Raw genomic sequence first — 21,454 nt, forward strand, 5'->3', positions numbered from 1 at the left:
ACCCATCATACTCATTTAAAATTCAATCCCCATTAGTTTAGCAAATTCTTTGATCCATATGGACCAGTTCCATCGTCCTGGTAGTGCTTACTATTTTCTTGCTTTTGAAAGAGGATCTCACCTGCTTCCCCCTTACACAAGCCTCACAGACTTTATCTTCCTTGAACTTAATGTTAGGTAGCCCTATCACCAAGTTCTTGGAGACTAGTTTGTTGAGTTGACTTAGACTGGCATGTCCAAGTCTCTTGTGCCAAGAAGGGAATCATTATCCAACACACTTAAGTAAGTGAGTTCATTATCTGAAACTGTGGATCGATCCACAACATATATGTTGTTCACTATTTTTTCCTACAAAACTATCTGGTCAGTGGTAAGATTAATCATAAAGTATTTTGTAGAGGTGAAGGCTACCATATTACCTCTATCACACAATTGTGATACACTTATTAGACTGTACTTCAGTCCATCTATCAAGTATACATTCTCAATAGAGTGAGAATAAGACTTACCAACCTTTCCAACCCCAATGATCTCACATTTCTTTCCATTTCCAAATGAGACATTATCTCCCTTAAGATCCTCAAGTGAAAGGAACTGGTTCTTGCTTCCTGTCATGTGCTTTGAATAACCACTATCCATGTACCAGATTTGGTTGCTCCCCTTCATTTGGACCTGCAAAAGGAAATCAGGGGTTAGTTTTAGGAACCCAAACTAGTTTGGGTCCCTTTCTCTAGGCAAAAGGATAAATCATATTCTTTTTAGCCCAACTTGGCAGCCTATTTTTCCATAGGGCAAACTTTTTGTTCTTTTGATCTGCCTTCTCTTTTGCAGTGCATTCACTCTTATAGTGACCAGTGTTATCACAATGTGTCAAAATCTTATTCTCAGAGAGTGTGAGGTACTTACTTTTGGGATCCCACTTAGGTGCAGAGTTCCCAAAGCCAAGTCCTATTCTGTTGCTACTATGATGTTCTTGTAGCCATGAAAGTGTATCGGAGGACCTGTTCCATTTACAAGTTCTGTCTAGCTCATGCTTGACCTTGTTCAGATCCTCTTTTAGGACTCTTACATATCCATCCCTCTTATACAACTCATCTTTCATTTTCCCTATATTTTCTTCTAAAGTGAGTTGTGTGTGATCAGCTGACTTTTTACCTGTTCCTAATTTCAATTTTAGATTTTCAGATCTAAGTTCTAGGACAGTTGTGTCAAGTGCATGAACCTGGTTCTTCAACACAATATTTTCACTTTCAATTTCACAAGCCCTAAGTTCCAGGTTTTTGCACTTAGCTTTCAAAATCATACATTCTTTTGACAGTTGTTCCTTTTCATTAGTCACATCCTCAGATTCATCAATTAGCTCTAGTAGTAACTTAGATAACCATTTTTTAGATAAAAAATTAATCGTGTCTTTAAGATGAAAGACACTTACCTCAGTTTCTTCATCAGATTCTCCAATGGCCATAAGTGCTCGTTCATCATCATCATCTGAGCTTTCTCCCAAGCAGCGACCATAACTTTGGTTGATCCTTTGTTGTTGCTTTTCTTGGGTTGAACATGTTCCTTCGTTCAACTTTTTATTTCTTCCACTCAATTTTTCACAAAGGACAGTTTTTGATATGGTGATCTATCTATCCACACTTATAGGGGCCTTTGCCTTGCTGTAGCTTCTACTTCTTGAAGAACCCTTTCCTCTCCTCAGGTGCTTCATGAAGTCTTTGGTGATCATAGCCATTAATTTATCTTCCAGATCAAAACCTTAAGTGATTCTGAGTGCCAAGCTCCTTTACTTCTTAGGTACATCCATTTTCATGGTTTGTCTCCTAAGTTCATAGGCAGTGAGATTCCCAATCAATTCACCTAGTGGGAGAGTGACAATGTTCTTTGACTCCTAGATGGCAGTGATCTTGCTTTCCCAAGTGATAGGCAAGACCCTAGTAAGTATCTTCTCAACCCTCTCTTCTTCAAGAATAATCCTTCCAAGAGAGTTTAGTTCATTTGTTAATGTAGTGAACCTTGTGTAAATTTCTTGAATAGTTTCTCCATCCTTCATAGCAAAGTTCTCATAATGAGAGTACAGTAGAGTTCCTCTAGATCTCTTCACCTGAGTTGTACCTTCATGGTCCACTTGCAGTGTATCCCAAATTTGCTTAGCAGTGGAACAACCTTGGATTCTACTGTACTCATCTGGACCAAGTCCACAAACAAGCTATTTCTTGGCTTTAGTATTCTTGTCCTACTTTTTCAAGTCCTTAGCAGTGCAATCTGCTCTTGTCTTTGGCACATCTACTCCTTCAGCTTTTTTCTTCAAGGTAGTCAGTGGACCATCAGTGACAATGTTCCATAGCTCATAGTCCTCTCCTTGAATGTGATCTCTCATTCTGTTCTTCTACCAAGAGTAGTACTGGCCATTAAAGAGTAGTGACCTAGCAGTAGATTGCCCTTCCCAATTTCTAGGTGGTGCACTCATCTTGATCTTTTCCTAAGGTGTTAGCCTCTTCAAGAATAACCTGCTCTGATACCAATTGATGCTTTATACTTCAATACCACATAAGAGGGCGTGATTTGTGTGGTGTCCAATATTTTGCGTGCACATATTATAGAAGGACTTGGTTTTTCTATGTGTTCCTTATACTACTATTGCGGAATAATAATTGCGGAAAGTAAAGGACACAAGTATTTTTACGTAAAAAACACCTGGCTCAAAAGGTAAAAAAATTACGACCTACTACCTAGTAGGATTTTTTCCAACACTTTACTAAATCACTGAGCCAAAAACAGTATTTACAAAACTCTTTGTATAACCTAAGGATTACCTCTAACTCTTGTGGCAACCAACCTCTAGCTGTTGTGACAACTTCAAGTTATTTTTTTACTTCAAGTTATTTTTCCAAATTGGGCAAATGCGGTGGTTGAAATCGGCTCGAGCTCCAGGAGTAATCCTACTGTGGTTATGTTTGCTCTGTTTCACAGAAGCTTTAGTGCATGACTACAATGGGGAGAAATTCGTGAGCAAAGGCAATGCATTTGTTGTCCACGGCGGCAGCGAAGGAATTTACGCCTCTACTCTTAACTTCACTGATTCTCCTTCCTCTGACTCTTTCATTCGGTAATCACTCTCTCCAGAATGCAATATATCCAGATCTGTATGAAAATTGTTAATTCCATACTCCAGAATGAATATTTATTATTTAATTTCGAGGATAAAATTTAATCAATTTATCCTTTTTACTAAGGACCCGTTTGGCCATAGATTTTGCCAAAATAAATTTGAATTTTATTTGGCAAACACATGTTTGGCCATATATTTTGCCTACATTTTGGTAAAATTCCAAATCCTAAAACCAGCTCAATAGCTGGTTTTGGGCCCAAATATCACTATTATATTTTTAAAAAAAATTTCCAAACTTTTATATTTTATAAAAGAGTCATCGTTTATTATTTTGTAACAATGTTGCTTCGTTTTCTCGGTCACCTGATAGTGCATCATGTAGTTCATTATAAAAATGATAATTTTGTATCAATTTTATTTATGTTCAGGACTATGATTTGCGATAATATAATGAATGTTATTGATAATGCTATTGTTGGGTATTTATGATAGTTTTTAGAACTTGTGGGTATAAGTCATGTTTTATGTTTTTTCAAAACAAATTTGGGAAATATGTTTTGAAAACTGATGTCCAAACACATTTTTATCTTCAAACCAAATTTCACTCAAATCAAATTTTTCAGAACAAATTTGAGAATCTATGGTCAAACGCTAGCTAAGTATTTAGAAGTAAAGTTCTGCTTAATTCGGATTTGTGTAGTGACATTCACTCTATGTCGAATATATCGATCAGAAAAGCTTACAATCTACTGCTATTATTAAAGCTAAAATATCCTTTGGATTTCTACTGCTAAAAGCATACCTAGTTCAGCCATCAATGTTGAATTATCCTTGTTAATTCACAGCATTATGAATGGAATCTATAGTTGGATGAAAGAAGATAAGTGAATTGTGTTGTGTCGCTATTAACTCTAACTTAAATATTACACTCAAAGTATCTAGTACAATTGCTTCTAGATAAAGCTTAAAGGTACAATTCAAAAGTCCTACTACAATGAAACTAGAATAAAAGACAGACACTTGGTACTGATTTTTCTATCTGGTTCATGTAGTTTCAGGTTTGCACACTTAGATCACATAGGAATTGTTTGCAAAATGTCATACTATTTTGCTCTCAACTCACGTTTAACTTCAGCGTTTGTGTGTATCTGTAAAATGAGAATATCCTGAAATATATAGAGATAATAGAATAGGAAATAACTAGAAATCTAATGTTTTACTCTTCCTTGATGGAAGAGTTCTAGTTATCTTCAACTTCTAACCCCTCCCTTATCTAGAATAGAGTTATCTTCGAGTAAGGAGTACTCCTCCTTATCACTTATGCAACATTTTCGTTTAGGAGATATCAAATATAACCACTTAAACTTATCTCCTTCACGTGCATGTCTTGTGTTCGAATATGCTCGTATTTGTGTACACTGTTCCTTTGTCAATATCAAAACAAGCTACACTTGCCCCAACACTTCCCATTCTGTGTTGTTCGCTTAAACTTTATGGCATTAGATGTTAGAGCTAAATGGTTGATTAGATGATTAATGATTTCTCCATTCATAAACTTGTATAAATAATATCCATAAAAGAAATAAACAATGCATTATAAAATAGACTTTCTGCAAACGATTTTCCAGAAAGAAAAAAAAAAAGCATATAACATTTGGTTCGAGTGCATGCTCATGCTTTTCTCAAAAATATTCCAACAGAGTGTTGGATTCTAAATAAAGTGAAAATGGTGTCTGCATCTTCACTATCAACTCCAATAAAGCAAAAACATACTCCCTATATATTCTAAAAAGAAGTTATGTTTTGTGAGTGCACCATGCCACTATCTTTGGTTCCTATGGACCCATCAGGGCGGAGGCAAAAATCGAGCTACGTATTCGATCAAATATAGTAACTTTTCTTCAAACAGTATATTTATATTAAGAAATTTATTATATAAGTATAAATATTAATTAAAATACGATCATTAATACTTGAAATCGTCGTTCTAAAATCAAGATCCCATGAGATTAAAATCATGACTCCGCTCTTGCCCTTGTCTCCCCCTTTCTTTTTTCATCATGTCAAAGATTGCTTTATCTCCTTTTCATTTTCTTTATCCTTCCTAAACAAATCATCATGCAGCTTTATATTATCCTTTCTTTTGCCTCACTGTCAAGCCCACTTTTTAATTGGAGACTCTAAGCTTTCATCGGACAACTCTCTTTTAAAGTTTTTACATACCCTTTAAAAAATTTAATCTAGTTATTTGAATTATCTTTTATTTCTCTCTTAATCAACGTTTCACTTGACTAGCACTCAACTAACCAGAACAACGAGGGTGAATTTGAAAAAAAATAAAAACACCCCTAATACATATTTTTTCCTAAAATGTCAAGTACTTTAAAATAAATTCAGTTTATCAAAACGATAAATTCTTGGCTTTCTCCAAGATAAATATACTTTATCCGGTCCACAATAAGTGATTTTTTGGTGTTTTCACACAGATTAAAAATCCATCTTATAACATTAATTAACAATAAAATTGATCATATTAACTTTTACTATCTCTTCACATAAACACTCATAACACATACTCCAACATTATTTACTCTAAGAATATTAATAATTAATTCATTCTTAAAATCTGGAAAAATTACTTATTTTGGACTATAAACCAAAATAAAAAAATCAAATTATTGTGGACCGGAAGAAGTATTTATGCTTTTGTATTTTGCGCGTGATTGGGGTAAAGTTTAGCCTTGGGAGGGTAGGTTCTTGTAGGAAGAGCCATAGTATAGCTAGCTTTCAAGAAGGCATAAGAAAGAATTAAAGATTTTGTAATTAAGAACACTAGATAGAAATCCCACATATAACTATGATTAGACTCTAAAATTTAAGAGTAAGGCATGTTCTTGTTAATGAATAATAACACCAACCAACAGATTAGGTTTTTCTCGGGCCCAACACCATTCATGAGACCTATGCATTCCAGATATGCAATTTCAAAACAACTCATTTTTGTTATCTAAACCACATGGCTTTATACTTTTGTGAGATCTACATATCATAAGAGACTTTACCGAATATAGATTTATTGAAACTTAAAAAAAAAAAAAAAAAAAATTGTGTTGAAAAATAATTTTGGAAGTTGAAGTTGTGTTTGAACATATATTTATTTTTAAAAAAATGAAGTTTTGTGAGTGAGAAAAAATTTCATCCAAAAACTGCCCTAAACTAGTTTTTGAAAACTTGATATTTCTTTTTCAAAATTTGATCTTATTCCTTGAATAAATAATATTTTCAAAACAATTTTGAAAAAAATTACCAAAATTTATGACTAAATGGGAGTTTAATTAATATTAACAACCAATATCTTCTGTTTTTCCTCTTTCTCTTTCATATTGTAGAAACGAAAATAATGATACTCCTAGTTCATTATTTGAAGAGTATTGAACATGTTACCATTTTCTAGCAACTTAGAGATTTTTTATGAATATTATTAATCTAATAGGTGTGCAGAGCTGAAGAAGTTCAAAGCCTATAATTATTTTTTTATGAAAATTAATGATGCTTTACATTTTATAGAGGTGGAATTGTTTAAAGATAAAGACACACAAACCAGTGTTCGGTCCTCCTTTTTATTTGATTAAAAAACTAAGAAATATATCTTCAAGCAGAGATACTTCCAACTACTAAAAAAGACATGAAGAACAAGAAGAAAAAAACATAATGAGTTTCAGCAGCTGAAAGATGACTAAATACTAAAAACCAAAATATGCATTTAAATAAATAATATAGTTACTACCAGAATCTAAAGACAGATCACTGTTTCTTCAGCAGCATCATATTTCCAATTAATTTATTTCCCTACTCAGAACCATTTTCTCTATTTCATTAATTAAATTAAAAATTGAGTTTTTCCTTGTCACTTTTGCTTTTGTCTGAACTCTGTTAATATATATTCTAATAATCACTAGTTGGATTGTTTGCTTTGAAATGGGAGCTAAGAATCTTTGAGGCACTCAGACTATCTACTCACTTTTTGACTTGGCCAATGTAAACTTCTGACACTGTCATGTTTGGTAAAGTAATTCAGAAAATAGAACATCTGACTATCCTCTGTAGTAAAATTCTTTCTCCTTAAACTTGAAAAATATAACTTGGGTTTAAGTCATTTTTCTCTACTTTTTTATTCAGTGGAGTTAAATTGTTTATCTTAAGAGGCAGAAAAGGACTACTTCCTCCCTCAAGGCAGTAATAAATATAAATTTGACTTGGATATTATATCATTAATAGTGAAAAAGTAAATTAATAGTTAAACAGTTAGTCTATTTACTATAAACGTTATCACATCAAAATTTAAACATAATAAATAAATTTAAATACATAAAAGTTACTCTCAGTCTCTTTCCATGATCGTGAGCCAAGATTTCATCGAAAACAACTCTCTATTCTTCCGGATTAGGGATAAGATCTACGTATACACTACCCTCCTAGACCCCACTTGTGAGATTCCACCGAGTATTGTTGTTTAATATTTTATATGATACACTTTGACTGATGACGGAGTTCAAGAATTCAAAAAAAAGACTTTTAAACCTTATGGAGTAAAACAAAAAATAAATATTTGTATAATTATAAACCATCTCATTACAAAAAATGAAAAGTCTAAAATTAAATTGTAACTCACATAAACTTATACTGTACTATTGCTGCTATGAGAAGTCATATTCCATACTGACAAACATACATGCACCAAAGGCATCAGTCTGAACAATTTGGCCGAAACTGCAGTTAGTGGCACATCCACTTTCAAAATTTGAATAAACAGCAACATATTGCAAGAGTCAAATGTTAAGGAATTAAGATAAATTTAGATAATAACCATCTATACTGGAGCCCGGTGAAAAGGAATCCGGTAACCATGGTAGCATAGAGAAGCAATTACAAAAGTTGTAACTCAAAGGACTACAGAAAGATGAACAGAAGGATTCTACAACAAATAAGAGTTAAAAATTCTCAAACAACAAATTTCAACTTCTCTGAATAAACCAACCGGATTCTTCTTCGCCAGGATAAGACATTGATAATAATGCATTTCTCACAATCTCCTATTTGTCAAGTGAACGATCATACAAGTTCATCCTGGCCTTCTGAAGGACATCGGATCAGCTCCAATATGTTAACCACTTCTGCCATATCAGGCCGGTTAGATGGAACTTGTGATGTGCAGATTAATCCTAACTTCATGACAGGAATCGCCTCATCTGCTGGAAATTTGCCCTGCAGCCTTGTATCTATACAATCTTCTATCCTGCCTTCTTCTAATGCTCCTCGTACCATGTCACACAGTACTACCACATCGTCCTCCATATATTCAACTGGTCGCTTTCCAGTGACTACCTCCAGAATAAGAACTCCAAATCCATACACATCACACTTCTCGGTTATCTTCACAGTTTTGCATGCAAATTCGGGTGCCATGTAACCGAGTGCACTCTGGATTTTGCTACTCAAAACATATCGATCTAGCATTGGTAACAATCTTGCTAAGCCATAATCTGCAACTTTAGGTTCACCTGAGCTATCAATCAGGATATTGCTGGACTTTAGGTTGTAGTGGATTATGTTCATTTGGTGCAAGTGAGCCAAGCTTTTTGCTGTCCCGAGAATGATGCTGAACCGCTCATTCCATGTGAGTAAACTCCCGCCAAATTCTTCATGGAGATGCTTAAACAAATTGCCACCGGCCACAAATTCATATATAAGTAACTGTAAAGATGGTGTCCAATAATAACCCTCAAGGGTGACAAGATTGTGGTGACGGGCTTTTCCCAATTTCCTAACTTCCCTCTCGAAGTCTTCCTGAGATTTAACAAGACTGGAGACCGTAAGCTTCTTAATGGCCACCGAATGCCCATCTCCAAGGACGGTGTGGTACACTGCTCCAAAACCACCTCGCCCGAGTTCACAATCCTTGTTAAGCAGAGCATGTGCCCCTGTGCTGAAGTCAGGATCACCTGAAAACATGACAAGCTTACCGGAATTTGCATCCGTAGATGGAGAACGGCTAAAATCATCTCCACCAGAAAATGTAAGGGCTGCAGCAGCAGAGAGCGATGTTGTGGACCGGACACGAATATTGAGCACAGTAATGGCAATCACGCCAACAAAAATAACAGCAGCCGCGCCAATGGCAATGAGGGCAGAGATGCTTAGGATTTTCTTCTCATGGCGAAAACTCTGAGGGACAGTGCTGGGAGTGGAATCAGTGGAGTTGGGATTAAGAACAATTGGCTTGGGCATGACGGTAGAACAAGACCTATTGACAGCAGCCCCACATAGAGACGGGTTTGCTAACACTGAATAAGGAGAAATAGTATTAAAAAATCCATTAGAAGGTAGTTCTCCCTGTAGCTGGTTGTGTGAAATGTTGAATGATAAGAGATGGCCAAGATTTCCAAGCTGCTTTGGTAAGGTTCCGGTTAATTTGTTAAAGGATAAGTCAACGTTTTGAAGGTAAGTCAGGTTAGCAAGAGCTGCAGGTACAGGACCAGTTAGACTGTTTTGTGATAGAGACCTGGCAATTTGGTTGAAACAAAACATTAACCAAGTGTAGTAAAAAGTTCATATTAAGGGAACGCCCCACGCAATACAAGTAACAGATATAAGTTGATGGATCATAAAACCAACGAGAGTCTGGCAATCTGATATTGTTGGTACTTTCATGTTTTTAGGCAAGATAATACTGACCTCAAAACATATTTAATGCACTTTAGCACATTCTAATAAATGTTAAGCACCTAGAATTTACAATAGAAGCCGATAATGTTTATTTATTTCATAGCAAACTAACTAATTCAGCATCACATTTGACTGAGAATCCCAAGTATGGATTTGTGTTGGATCTTGAGACTAACAGACTAACACGATAGTTCTGAATGCTAAAAATAATGTAAACACAAAGTTTTAAGGAACTTCAAGCAGAGAAAGGTGATATCAAATGACGAATTAATTTAAGAGTAAAGAGGATCAACAACTTACAAGGACACAAGTGAAGAACAACTGCCAATTGAACTAGGAATTTGTCCCACCAAGGCGTTTTTCTCCAGCCTAAGTTCCTTGAGAGATGTGACTCCTCCAATTTCCGCAGGGACAGTACCATAAAAGCGATTCTCACTCAAGTCTAGAATATTCAACAACTTCAATTGTCCAACAGTCTTAGGAACGGTGCCTGCAAGTGAATTTAAAGACAAATTCAAGGATTGCCAACTACTAAACTCACCAAAAGCACTCACCAAAAGCTAATGAAATTTCACCAGATAACTCATTGCTAGACATATTTTTACGAGTGATGAAACAAAAGCATTACTTAAATTGCCAAATAAATTATTCGCGAAAAAACATAACTTGCTGTAATGTAATTCTAATTTAAATGCCCAGGTAGGAAAATTACCCGTCAAATTGTTATGACTAACATCCAATGTCAGAAGGTTAACACAACTGCTAATGGACTCCGGTAAGCTTCCAGAAATCACATTCTGCGACACGTTTAGTAGTTTCAACGACTCAAGTTTTTCTACTGAAGTTGGTATGCTACCAGAGAAGCTGTTCTCAGAAAAATCAAGAATCTCAAGACTTTTCAATTCTCCAATCCATTCTGGTACAACGCCAGCAAAAGCATTACGTCTCAAAATGACTTCATTACACAAGCTAAGCTTCTGCATTGTGCTGGGGAGTTCTCCAGAGAAAGAATTTCCACTCAAATCAATTGACCTCAAAAGCCAACAATCTCCAATTCCATCTGGAACTTCACCCTTGAAATGATTTCCCCCCAAGTTTATTGCTCTCAAATTACTCAGACCTTCAATACCAGCTGGAATTTCACCATCCAACAAATTATTCGACAGATCAAGAGACCTTAGTCCATTCAAAGACCAAATCCCAGAGGGCACCAACCCTGAAAATTGATTTGACGACAAATTAAGTGACGCAAGCGTCGCACAAGAGCTCAAACTCTCTGGTATTTCACCTGAAAAATTGTTCTTGGCCAGAGAAATTGATCTCAACGGCCCACATTTTTCAAAATAATCACCAGGAATGGGACCAGATAAGCTGTTCTGACTCAAATCAAGAATCTTGAGATTCGCGAGCTGAGAAAGACTAACACTAATGCTTCCAGTAAGATTGTTGTTTGCTAACGAAAGCTTGTGAAGAAACTTCAAGCGTAAAAGGCCTCTGCTTATCCTCCCTGAAAGTCCAAACCCGTCAAGAACAACATCAGATACCCTATTGGATCTTGGGTTGCAATTTATTCCGTTCCAGTTACAAGGACTATCATCCTCTTCATTCCAAGATTTCAGCTTTCCATCTGGATCTTCAACGTCCGATTTGAACACAATTAGTCCCAGTACATCATCATTCAAAGATGGGTTCAATGCTCCCACAGAAATAGCAGCTAAAAGACACAAAATTACAATAAGTAACAACTTTCTCATTTTCAATCTCCTACCCAACAGATAATACAAACCAATGTACTGCTTATAATTCCATTATCAAGATTCTAAGGTATAGAGACCAAGTACGAGGTTAGCTAAAAACAATATTGAAGGAAAATACGAGAAGCTGCCTTGGCGTCCCTACTTGTTTCTTAAGACAATGTTTGGTTTGCTAAGAAAAACAAACTTCCAAAACAGGAGTTGAAATGACCCGTTTAGACTAAAGATGAAACACTTGGGTCCAGAGACTAAAATGGCAATCCAAACAGTTCCTAAAAGCAAGACCCAAAACCCTAAAATTCTACGAATCTGCTAAAAGAGTAAACTTCAAGGAACCAAAAGAAAAGACAGAAAAGAAAGGGGCAGAAAACAGTTCAGTGAGAGCTAAAATTTGGCTAAAACAGGAAAAAACTCAGAGCAGCTAGACCTTAGAACGAAAGCACCAAGCCAATGTGAGTTAAGAATTAGCCAGGAAAGAAACCGGCGGCGGCGGAAAAGTATGCCCTGCCCTTAAAAGAATTTAACAGGAAAGCCGCCGGAGGGAGAATGAGGTTTTCCGGCGACGGCGAGTTAGTGAAGTATTTAAAGCTCTCTCTCCTCTCTCTCTTTCTCTCTTTAATGTCTGAGTGGGATACAGAGAGTCTTTATTAACGGGAAAAAGAAGAACAGGGAGGGATATGCCTTTATTTTATATGACACGTGGCGTTGTATAGTAGGTTATTCGGAGTCTGATGTGGATTTACACGTAGTCTTTGTCAGGAGGGACTAACCAGTAGTAATGCTTGAAAATTTAGAAAACGTTAATTCAAAAATAAAAAACGGCAAAAATTAACAAAGTGGCCCACCTTAATCAACTAAAGGAATTCACCAAAATGGAAGTAATAAATAAAGTGGGCAGTTCACTAAAATTGAAGTAATAAATAAAGTGGACAATTTAATTGCAGCACCCCACCACCCACTGGCCACTGCAAAGGGAAGAAGCAGTAAAAACTTGTTTTTATTTATTTATTATTATTTTGAAGTAAATCCATTTTGTTCAATATTATTATGATGCACGTAAAATTGTGCGCCATAAAATTTTGTAAGTCAAAGTAATTAATGTGCTTGATGTAAAATTGTTCTAGAGTCATCTCATGCAATACCTCCTCATTTACGCACACTACTACAAATGTTCTCACTACACTATTAGAAACTTTAGGGTTTTATAACATTTTTGCATGGGGTGAAATATGTTCATTTTTAATGATCGCATGAGGAAGCGACACATGGAACTGAAGACAGAAGATAGACAAACCCGGAGGCAACAATCACGATTGTCATCGAAAAGAATGATACTAATAAAGACAAAATAAATGTCGTCATCCGGTAGCATTCAAAGAAGAATGTTCTATAGGATTAGTGCATGATCCCTTGCAGAGAATATGGCATTCACTGCCCACCGTTACACATTCTTCAATGGCCCTCATAATTGTCATTAAAGAGGAGATTAATCCTAGGACCTTGTTCCCTAGGTGTAACTATAAATAGTGAGTTATATCGTCATTGTAAGGACACGAATTTTCTGACAAGTATACATTATACTTCATCATAAGCTCAAATAACATTTTACTTTCTTGTTTATTTGCACTGTTCTTATTGCTCCCGGTAACTCTGCGCCCTGAACCAAGATATTTGCCATTTATTTCGATTTTAAGGCTAAGTCTTATATTTCTGTCTAAGTCGTTTGTTATTTTTTGATCGAATTAATTCACTTATCTATAAACCACGTATAAATTTAACTGTACCGTTTTACGGGTAAAAAGTTTGGCGCCCACCGTATGGCATAGACAGTCGTGTAATTAAATTGATCCCTGCATTTATTACTAACTTGTTTGATTCTTTGTCCTTAGCAAAACTCATTAAAAATGACAGATAATGATGTTAACAACACACACAACGTTGAGGCCCGAGGAAATCAGCCTCAGCACGAGGATTCAATCAGTGAACCCGCAACGAGGGGAATGAGGCCACGCCAGAAGAGCAACATGAGGCCATTATAGGCCATCTCACACGACAGGATAAGGTCATAACGGAGCTGAAGCAAGCATTGTCGGGGGCTTCTAACAACGCGAATGGACAAGGCCTAGTTCTTCCCGGTGCTCCCGCAAACCAAATGACGCAGAGGGTCGACAACTACACCCCGAGGGGCGAGGTCGACTCCGATGGGGCCGGGGGGAACAGATCCGGTCACAACAACGAGAGTGATCCCTTTAAAATCGAACTCATGCAATTTATGAGGGAGGTAAATGCCCGAATGGGTCAAATCCCATGCGCACCACCAGTTCTGAAAGGGTCGGACTCAAAGAAGTACACACAATTACCGTACAAACCAAGCGCGGTACCAGAATTGACCCCAACGCAGTTTAAAATGCTAGACGTGCCAAAATATGATGGAACTTCAGATCCTAAGGAGCATATCACCACCTATACAAAGGCAGTGAAGGAAAACGATTTAGCTCCCAGCGAGATTGAGTCAATTTTGCTGAAAAAATTTAGGGAGACTCTTACAAAGGGAGCCCTGACGTGGTATTCGCTTTTGCCTGAGCATTCCATAGACCTTTGAGATGCTCGCGGACTCTTTCATCAAGGCCCATATTGTGGCCAGAAAGGTACAAGCCCGAAAGATCGATATATCCAGGATTGCGCAAGGAGAGTCTGAGTTGCTGCGGGAGTTTGTAACCAGGTTCCAGAAGGAAACGATATTGCTCTTGGCCATACCGGACGAATGGGCGACTGAGGCATTCACAAAAGGTCTGAATCCGAGAAGATCTGAAGCTTCCCGGAAGTTGAAAAAAAGTTTGCTCGAGTTCTAGGCAACAACTTGGACGAATGTTCACAATCGGTATAAGCCAAAGATAAGGATTGAGAATGATCAATTCGGTTTCCCGGCGTCGGTCAAGGGTCGGGACCAGGAGAAGAATAAAGAGAAATTAAAAGATGATTTTGACACAGATCGACGGTCTTCGAGGAGTCAGTTTTTGCCCTATGAACGGGCCGAAGGTCATGGCAGAGGTTTTTGATCTGGGACAGATTCACTGCCAATAGGAGAGCTGATCGTGGTCGAAACAACAGGTCGTTACAGAACAAGGAAATGTCAGGTTCTCAAGATTCTTCCTACCCCAGACTTTCCAAATACAACTTCAATGTGAGCATAGTGGAGCTGGTGTCGGCTATGAGGAACATTAAAGAAGCACGGTCCCTAAGGCCAATGAAATGTGATCCCAGACAGAGGGATCCTAATTTGTGGTGAGAATACCGCTGGACAAACAGTCACCAGACTGGGGACTGCCAGCATCTACGCGAAGAGGTGGCGATATTGCTGAAAAATAGCCATCTCAGAGAATTTTTAAGCGATCGGGCTAAAAACAACTACGGTCACAATCGTGATAATGTAGAGTCTTCAAAAGTATGAGAAGATCCCCCGCGCCTGATGATCAACATGATTTTTGGGGGGAACGAGGTTAACAGGGTTACTTTAATGGAGGAAGATGCATAAGGACTACTGCTATCACATAATGACGCCCTGGTAATCTCTCTAAACGTCTTAGACTTTAAAATTAAACGTGTTCTGGTAGATCCAGGAAGTTCGACCAATATTATCCAATGGAGAGTGTTGGAGCAAGCCAAGCTCACCAGAAGTATCATTCCGGCCACAAAGCTCCTCGTCGGGTTCAATCTGGCAAGCGTGACAACCCGAGGAGAGATCTTGCTGCCCACGAATGCCGATGTGGTGATGAGCACGACCCTTTTCAAAGTAGTGGACAGCGATATGGGTTACAACATCATCTTTGGGAGATCATGGTTACACAAAATGAATGTTGTGCCGTCAACATATCATTAGCTGCTGAAATTCCCATCTCTCGAGGGAGTTAAACAAATAAGAGGTGACCAACCGGTAGCAAGGGTGTTGAGTGCTATCTCAGTCTCCAGTAGCAAAGGGAAAGAACTTGCGGCATAGCAATTAAAGGAACCGGTGCCTGCTCCTGAGCCAAACGAAATCAACCAGGGGGAAGAGTCATCGGAATCCTATCAGGTACCAAGTTATTTTCAGGTACCAGAAGAGACGGACACAACCAAGTCTACAACGGAGGAACTTGAACAAGTCACATTGTTTGAAAAGTTCTTGGAAAGGAAGTTCCACTTGGGGACAGGACTACACCCTGAGCTCAGGTCTGCATTTATTGAATTTCTTAAATTTAATGTCGATTGTTTTGTGTGGTCCCATGCAGATATGGAAGGTATCCCACCAAAAGTGGTCGTACAATAACTAAGCTTGGATCCCAGCATCCCTCCGGTAAGACAGAAAAAACGTCCTATTGCTGGGGCCAAAAACAAATTTGTCAAAGAAGAGGTAACTCGCTTGTTTGATATCGGTTCAGTCCGAAAGTTAAAGTATCCTGATTGGCTAGGTAACATAGTTGTAGTTCCAAAGAAGAAGAATAAATTTCGCATGTGCATAGACTATAAGGACTTAAATAAGGCATGCCCAAAAGACTCGTTCCCATTGCCAAACATTGATCAAATGATTGATGCAACGGCCAAGCACGAGTTAATGAGTTTCCTCAATGCTTACTCCAGGTATAACCAAATCGAAATGGACCCGGAAGATCAGGAGAAAACTTCATTTATCACGAATTCCGGCACATATTGTTACAATGTGATGCTCTTCGAGCTAAAGAACGCCGGAGCCACTTATCAACAGCTCGTGAACAAGATGTTTGAAAAGCAATTTGGGAAAACCATGAAAGTTTACATAGATGATATGCTTGTTAAGTCTTTGAATGCAGGTGATCATCTCAAACACTTGCAAGAAACTTTTGACATCTTAAGGAAGCATAACATGAAGCTTAACCCCGAGAAGTGTGCGTTCGGGGTCAGCTCCGGTAAGTTCCTGGGATTCCTAATGTCACAAAGGGGGATCGAGGTTAACCCCGATAAAATCAAAGCCATTAAATACATCCCGGACCAGCTATCAAGTGTAAAAGAGGTTCAAAGGCTAACAGGGAAATTGGCCGCTTTGAGAAGATTCATTTCTCGGTCTTCGAAGAAATGCCATCATTTCTTCTCGCTGCTCAAATAGAAGAACAACTTTGAATGGACCCCGAAATGTCAAAATGCTTTGAGGGATTTGAAAAGGTATTTGTCAAGTCATCTGTTACTATCAAAATCGAAGGAAAGCGAAAAACTATTGGTCTACTTAGCAGTCTCGGAGGTAGCGGTAAGTGCCATTTTAGTCCATGAGGATGAAGGTACACAATCTACTATTTGCTACGTTAGTAAAATTTTAACGGGAGCAGAAACTCGCTACCCACATCTGCAAAAAATTGGCCTTAGCCCTCATAGTCGCCGCTCGAAAGCTAAGGCTTTATTTCCAATATCACCCGATAGCTATGGTGAAAACTTTTCCCCTGCAGAATATTCTTCATAAGCCTGAAATCTCAGGCAGGCTGGCCAAATGGGCCATCGAAATGAGCAAATTTGACATAGAATATAAACCTAAGACTGTAATTAAGTCACAGATTTTGGCTGACTTTGTGGCCGATTTCAGTCCAGGACTTTTACCTCTGGCTACCAAAGAAGCAGTAATTGTGTCAGAATTGACATCAGGAGTTTGGACCTTGTTCGCGGATGGAGCCTCCAATGTGAAAGGGTCCGGTCTTGGCATAGTATTAACCACGCCTTCAGGAGAAACCCTAAGGCAGACCATAAGAACTGTTCCTCTAACTAACAATGAAATAGTGTATGAAACATTAATTGCAGGACTTGAGTTGGCTCGAGGACTGGATTCCGAGGTCATAGAAATTAAATACGACTCCCAGTTAGTGGTAAATTCGGTCTACGGGATCTTCGAAGCCAAGTAGGAACGCATGCAATAATATTTAATGAAGGTTCAGGCTCCGCTCGCTCGGTCTGGGAGTGGTCAATCACGTATATTCTGAGGGAAGAAAATGCAGAAGCAGATTCACTAGCTAACCTTGGCTCATCTACGGAAATGAAAGGATCAGACTCCGGTACAGTCGTACAGCTTATGCACTCGGTACTGGACGCAGATAGTTATTACGAGGTAAACGCGACTAATTTGGTCTGGGACTGGAGAAACAAAATTATTGACCACCTCAAACATGGGAAACTACCTGAAGATCCTAAGGCATATCGGGTGCTATGCACTGAGGCAACGCGATATAGTTTCAAAGGAGGTCAACTATACAAAAAATCTTTCCAAGGATCGTTGGTCCGATGTTTGGGAGCCTCCGAAGCTAATTATATTATGTGAGAACTTCACGAAGGGATTTGAGGAAATCACTCAGGTGCAGATTCCTTAGTACTAAAATTAATAAGGGCAGGATATTACTGGCCCCAGATAGAACAAGACGCCAAAGCTTATGTTCATAAATATGATAAATGTCAACGATAAGCACCATTGGTATATCAACCGGCAGGGCCGCTGCACTCAGTTCTGTCACCATGAACGTTCATGAAATGGGGGATAGATATTATCAGACCACTGCCACTGACGAGCGCAAAACACACACTTAAATTATGCTCGCTAATCAAAGATAATATAGTATAATAGCATATCCATATGGATTAGATTTAAATAGTATTCTCGTAGTTTCTAGCTTGATTGCTATCCAGGAGGATCAATAGTTGAGATTTATATGATTAATACTTAAATATAACTAAGAATCTAAAGCTATTGACTAATGACTATCGAGACAAGGAATGAGCAAATAAGGTTATCAGTAGAGAAGATAGGGTTTTGACAGGATAGGTGCAAGATAATTTTCGAGATCTAACTCTAGATAATTCACTTCTAATGTTCAAGTGAGTCTCTCGAATTTACTCAATTATTAGTTCAAACGTTCAGCAGAAAACCCTCGCTCGATTAAGTCTTAACCTCATGAGATGAACCAAATTAAGCATTGTGAAGATATGTAAGAATGCGTAGTGGATTGGTCTTTAGGAAAACCTCTTTCTATTATTCTCCTATCTAGGTTTAATCAATAATTCAACTAGCCTCTTTCGATTATTTAGAAGAATCTATGAACTCAACCAACAATATAATGCAAAGATATCACAAGTTATGCCTCTCTCGATTACATGAACTAGTAAATATTAAAATGCGACAATTAAATCTTTCAAAATAATTCAATACATAAAACTAGAGTTATAATCACAAATAATGATCAATACACCAAATTCATCAAACCTAAAGGGAACTACTCAATAGACATGGAAACATTCATCACAAATATAATTAAAATATAGGAAAACATAGATTCGATCCAAACTCGGGTCTTGAGTGAGTAAGGAATGATGAAATTCTTGTGCTTGTGTTCTTTCAACTCTTCCTTAGCTTCCTTAGGTAGAAAGTATGTCAAAAGTCCAGAAAATAACGTTTTCCCATGTATTTATACCAAGTAGGGTCATGCCCGGACGAAAACACCCTTTCATAGCCGAAATAGGAAAATAGCTCTGGGAAAAATGCACAGGCGCACTACATGGGGCGACACGCCATACGGGGTGCTTGCGGGACTTATTAGAGAGCTCAAAACTTGTCAGGCAGCAGGATTTACACAGCCACAGTGCACCACGCGTCGTGGTAGTGTAATTTCTTCAAAGTACGGCTTCCACCTTGATTTTTGATGTCCATACTTGGTCCTCGACCCTCGAACACGATCCCGACTTAATCCCTTGGGCTTTTACTCAGACTCAAAGCTCCAAATAGCTCAAATTAGCTCCACAACATCTACATAACTCAGAATTACTTCAACAAGGCATAAAATACAAAATCAGTGCCAAACACTACCAATTAACGCTCAAACACAAGTAAAGTGCAGTGAAATAGAGTGCACTAAGAGACTAAAATACGGGATTATATCCTACCATCAACACCCCACACTTAAACCACTGCTCGTCCTTGAGCAATCAAACTACACTTCACATAGACACAACCTTTTTAAATAACTTTCCTAACTCATCACACCAAGAATGTTTAAAACAGATTAAGCACAATATCGTAACATCCTCGCCTCAAGATTTGACTCAAAAGCACCACGTATTTTTTTTCATGACCCACTCACTTACTCTAACACAGAGGTCAAAAATTTCACCTTACATTCGTAAAACATGTGCCCTCATCACACACATAGTAGAGAGAAGTTCCACAAACGACAAATTTCAAGAAAAATTAGGAACTCAAGATAGAAAGAATTCACTGACTCTCAGAATTAAAATTCATATGCCACAGAAGATGTACCATAGCTTGCCCGTAGTGTAATACTCTACTAATTGAGCTCATTCAGTCAAGGATCAAGTAGGAATCTACTTGGTTGTAATGTAGGCTGCGGGACGGGTATGATAGATTTGGATATAGTGACTACACCTCCCTAAGCACTTTAATACATATACATTAACAATTTAAACCCCACACTTATGTCAGACTAAATCCCAACCTTCACATCAATATACATCAACTCACAACTTATTTAAGCACAAATACATTAAGAGTTACCGCTATCGAGGAATATTTTTCACAACAATACAACTACTCTTTTTATTTTTGAAATCAAGTGGCTCTTACTTTTTCAAAACAATGCACCTTTCTCCTATTTTAATAGTTCCACTCAAAAGCCAAACCAACATCCCACACTTTACTTTTACAAAGTTCATAACAAATTCAAGTGCTCACGAGAGGTAAAAGGTTCAAATACATGGTTAATCCAAACAAATGGGTAAGGCTTGTAATGTGGTTACCAAAGAAACAAGATTACAGGCTCAAAGGGGGTTAACTACAATACACATTTATTTGGTGGGTAAAAGTATATATCTGGCTCAACAAAGAAATGTCTATATCACTTCCTAAACTGAACAAGACTACTATTTTGCTTTACAAATACGTGGGGCAAGTTCTAGACATCAACCGACATGCACAGAATATCATAAAACCTCACACACACATTGGCACATAACTCACTTAGGACCAGATCTATCTCGACTCTTTAGTCAAAGCAATTAAGCAAAGTTAAGATCATACAATTTGAGGTACTTATACAAGAGTCAAAATCTCAGCCTAAGCATCACAACTAAAGTACTTACTATTCTCAAGGCATAATAAAGTCAAAAGATATTGCTTTCATCTAGCACAACGACACAAGATTTTCTACTCCTAAGAAAATAAAAAAAAATTAACTACACCCGGTTCAAGTAAAAACCCTTGGAAAAGAACCGCGACACAAAGAAAAACCAAGGGGGAATCATCACACTACCTAACAAAAGAAAAAAATAAAACAAAACAAAACAAAATCTCTTTGTTCTTTTTTCCTTCATCTTTAATTCCTCAAGAAACCTGTCGATGATATCCATGTTGGGAAAAATCGAAAACTTTAAAATTATTTTTTTTTCAACTTTTTCTATCTCAAACTACTATAACTAACAAAAAGACCACTAATATACATACATACATATAAATATCCCCCACCCCACACTTTTATTTATGGCATGTCCCTATGGCACACAATTAAAAAATATAAGGTAAAGGAAACTTCCCTGAACATCTAATCGGGGTCTGAGTCGAAGTCGGGCTCTATTCCTCGCACCCGAACTAATGCACACATCCATACAAATAACTTCTTCTCGGCCTTCTTTGGGTACACCCCACACTTATCTTTCTTGCTCACCGCAGCCTTCTTTTTCGAGCCCTTTACTTTCCACTCAACACTCACAGGTGGTTTGTCCTTTTGTGCTCCCTTTGCTACATCCATCTTAGAAGTCACAGTCTCCTCACCCACTCTAAGCATGAGTTTTCTCTCGTGTATATCTA

The 21,454-nt window shown here is 37.7% G+C and overlaps 2 protein-coding genes across 2 annotated transcripts; both read right to left on the reverse strand.

Moving 5' to 3' along the window:
- Window positions 1–1,891: 1,891 nt before the first annotated feature.
- On the reverse strand, window positions 1,892–2,380 carry LOC138907953 (uncharacterized). Its single transcript, XM_070198580.1, has 2 exons — window positions 2,241–2,380; window positions 1,892–2,177 (listed from the first exon to the last, which is right to left on the reverse strand). The coding sequence occupies exons 1-2, from the start codon at window positions 2,378–2,380 to the stop codon at window positions 1,892–1,894; spliced, it is 426 nt and encodes a 141-aa protein (XP_070054681.1).
- A 5,568-nt stretch (window positions 2,381–7,948) lies between these two features.
- LOC104114755 (probable LRR receptor-like serine/threonine-protein kinase IRK) lies at window positions 7,949–12,217 on the reverse strand. The gene is made up of 3 exons (XM_009625267.4): window positions 10,551–12,217; window positions 10,139–10,328; window positions 7,949–9,674 (listed from the first exon to the last, which is right to left on the reverse strand). The coding sequence occupies exons 1-3, from the start codon at window positions 11,590–11,592 to the stop codon at window positions 8,225–8,227; spliced, it is 2,682 nt and encodes an 893-aa protein (XP_009623562.1). The 5' UTR covers window positions 11,593–12,217; the 3' UTR covers window positions 7,949–8,224.
- Window positions 12,218–21,454: the final 9,237 nt, after the last annotated feature.

Source organism: Nicotiana tomentosiformis, chromosome 3 (assembly GCF_000390325.3).
Source record: "Nicotiana tomentosiformis chromosome 3, ASM39032v3, whole genome shotgun sequence".
Classification (NCBI taxonomy): Eukaryota; Viridiplantae; Streptophyta; class Magnoliopsida; order Solanales; family Solanaceae; genus Nicotiana; species Nicotiana tomentosiformis.

Bases quoted from the DNA above. Each gene is read 5' to 3' on its own strand.
- LOC138907953 (XM_070198580.1), bottom strand. From the start codon at position 2,380: ATGAGAGATCACATTCAAGGAGAGGACTATGAGCTATGGAACATTGTC. The intron at 2,178-2,240 runs GTAGGACAAGAA...AGATGAGTACAG, and splicing joins ACTGCTAAGGACTTGAAAAA to TAGAATCCAAGGTTGTTCCA.
- LOC104114755 (XM_009625267.4), bottom strand. From the start codon at position 11,592: ATGAGAAAGTTGTTACTTATTGTAATTTTGTGTCTTTTAGCTGCTATT. The intron at 10,329-10,550 runs GTAATTTTCCTA...ATTCACTTGCAG, and splicing joins TAGTCATAACAATTTGACGG to GCACCGTTCCTAAGACTGTT. The intron at 9,675-10,138 runs GTAAGTTGTTGA...CCAAATTGCCAG, and splicing joins TGTTCTTCACTTGTGTCCTT to GTCTCTATCACAAAACAGTC.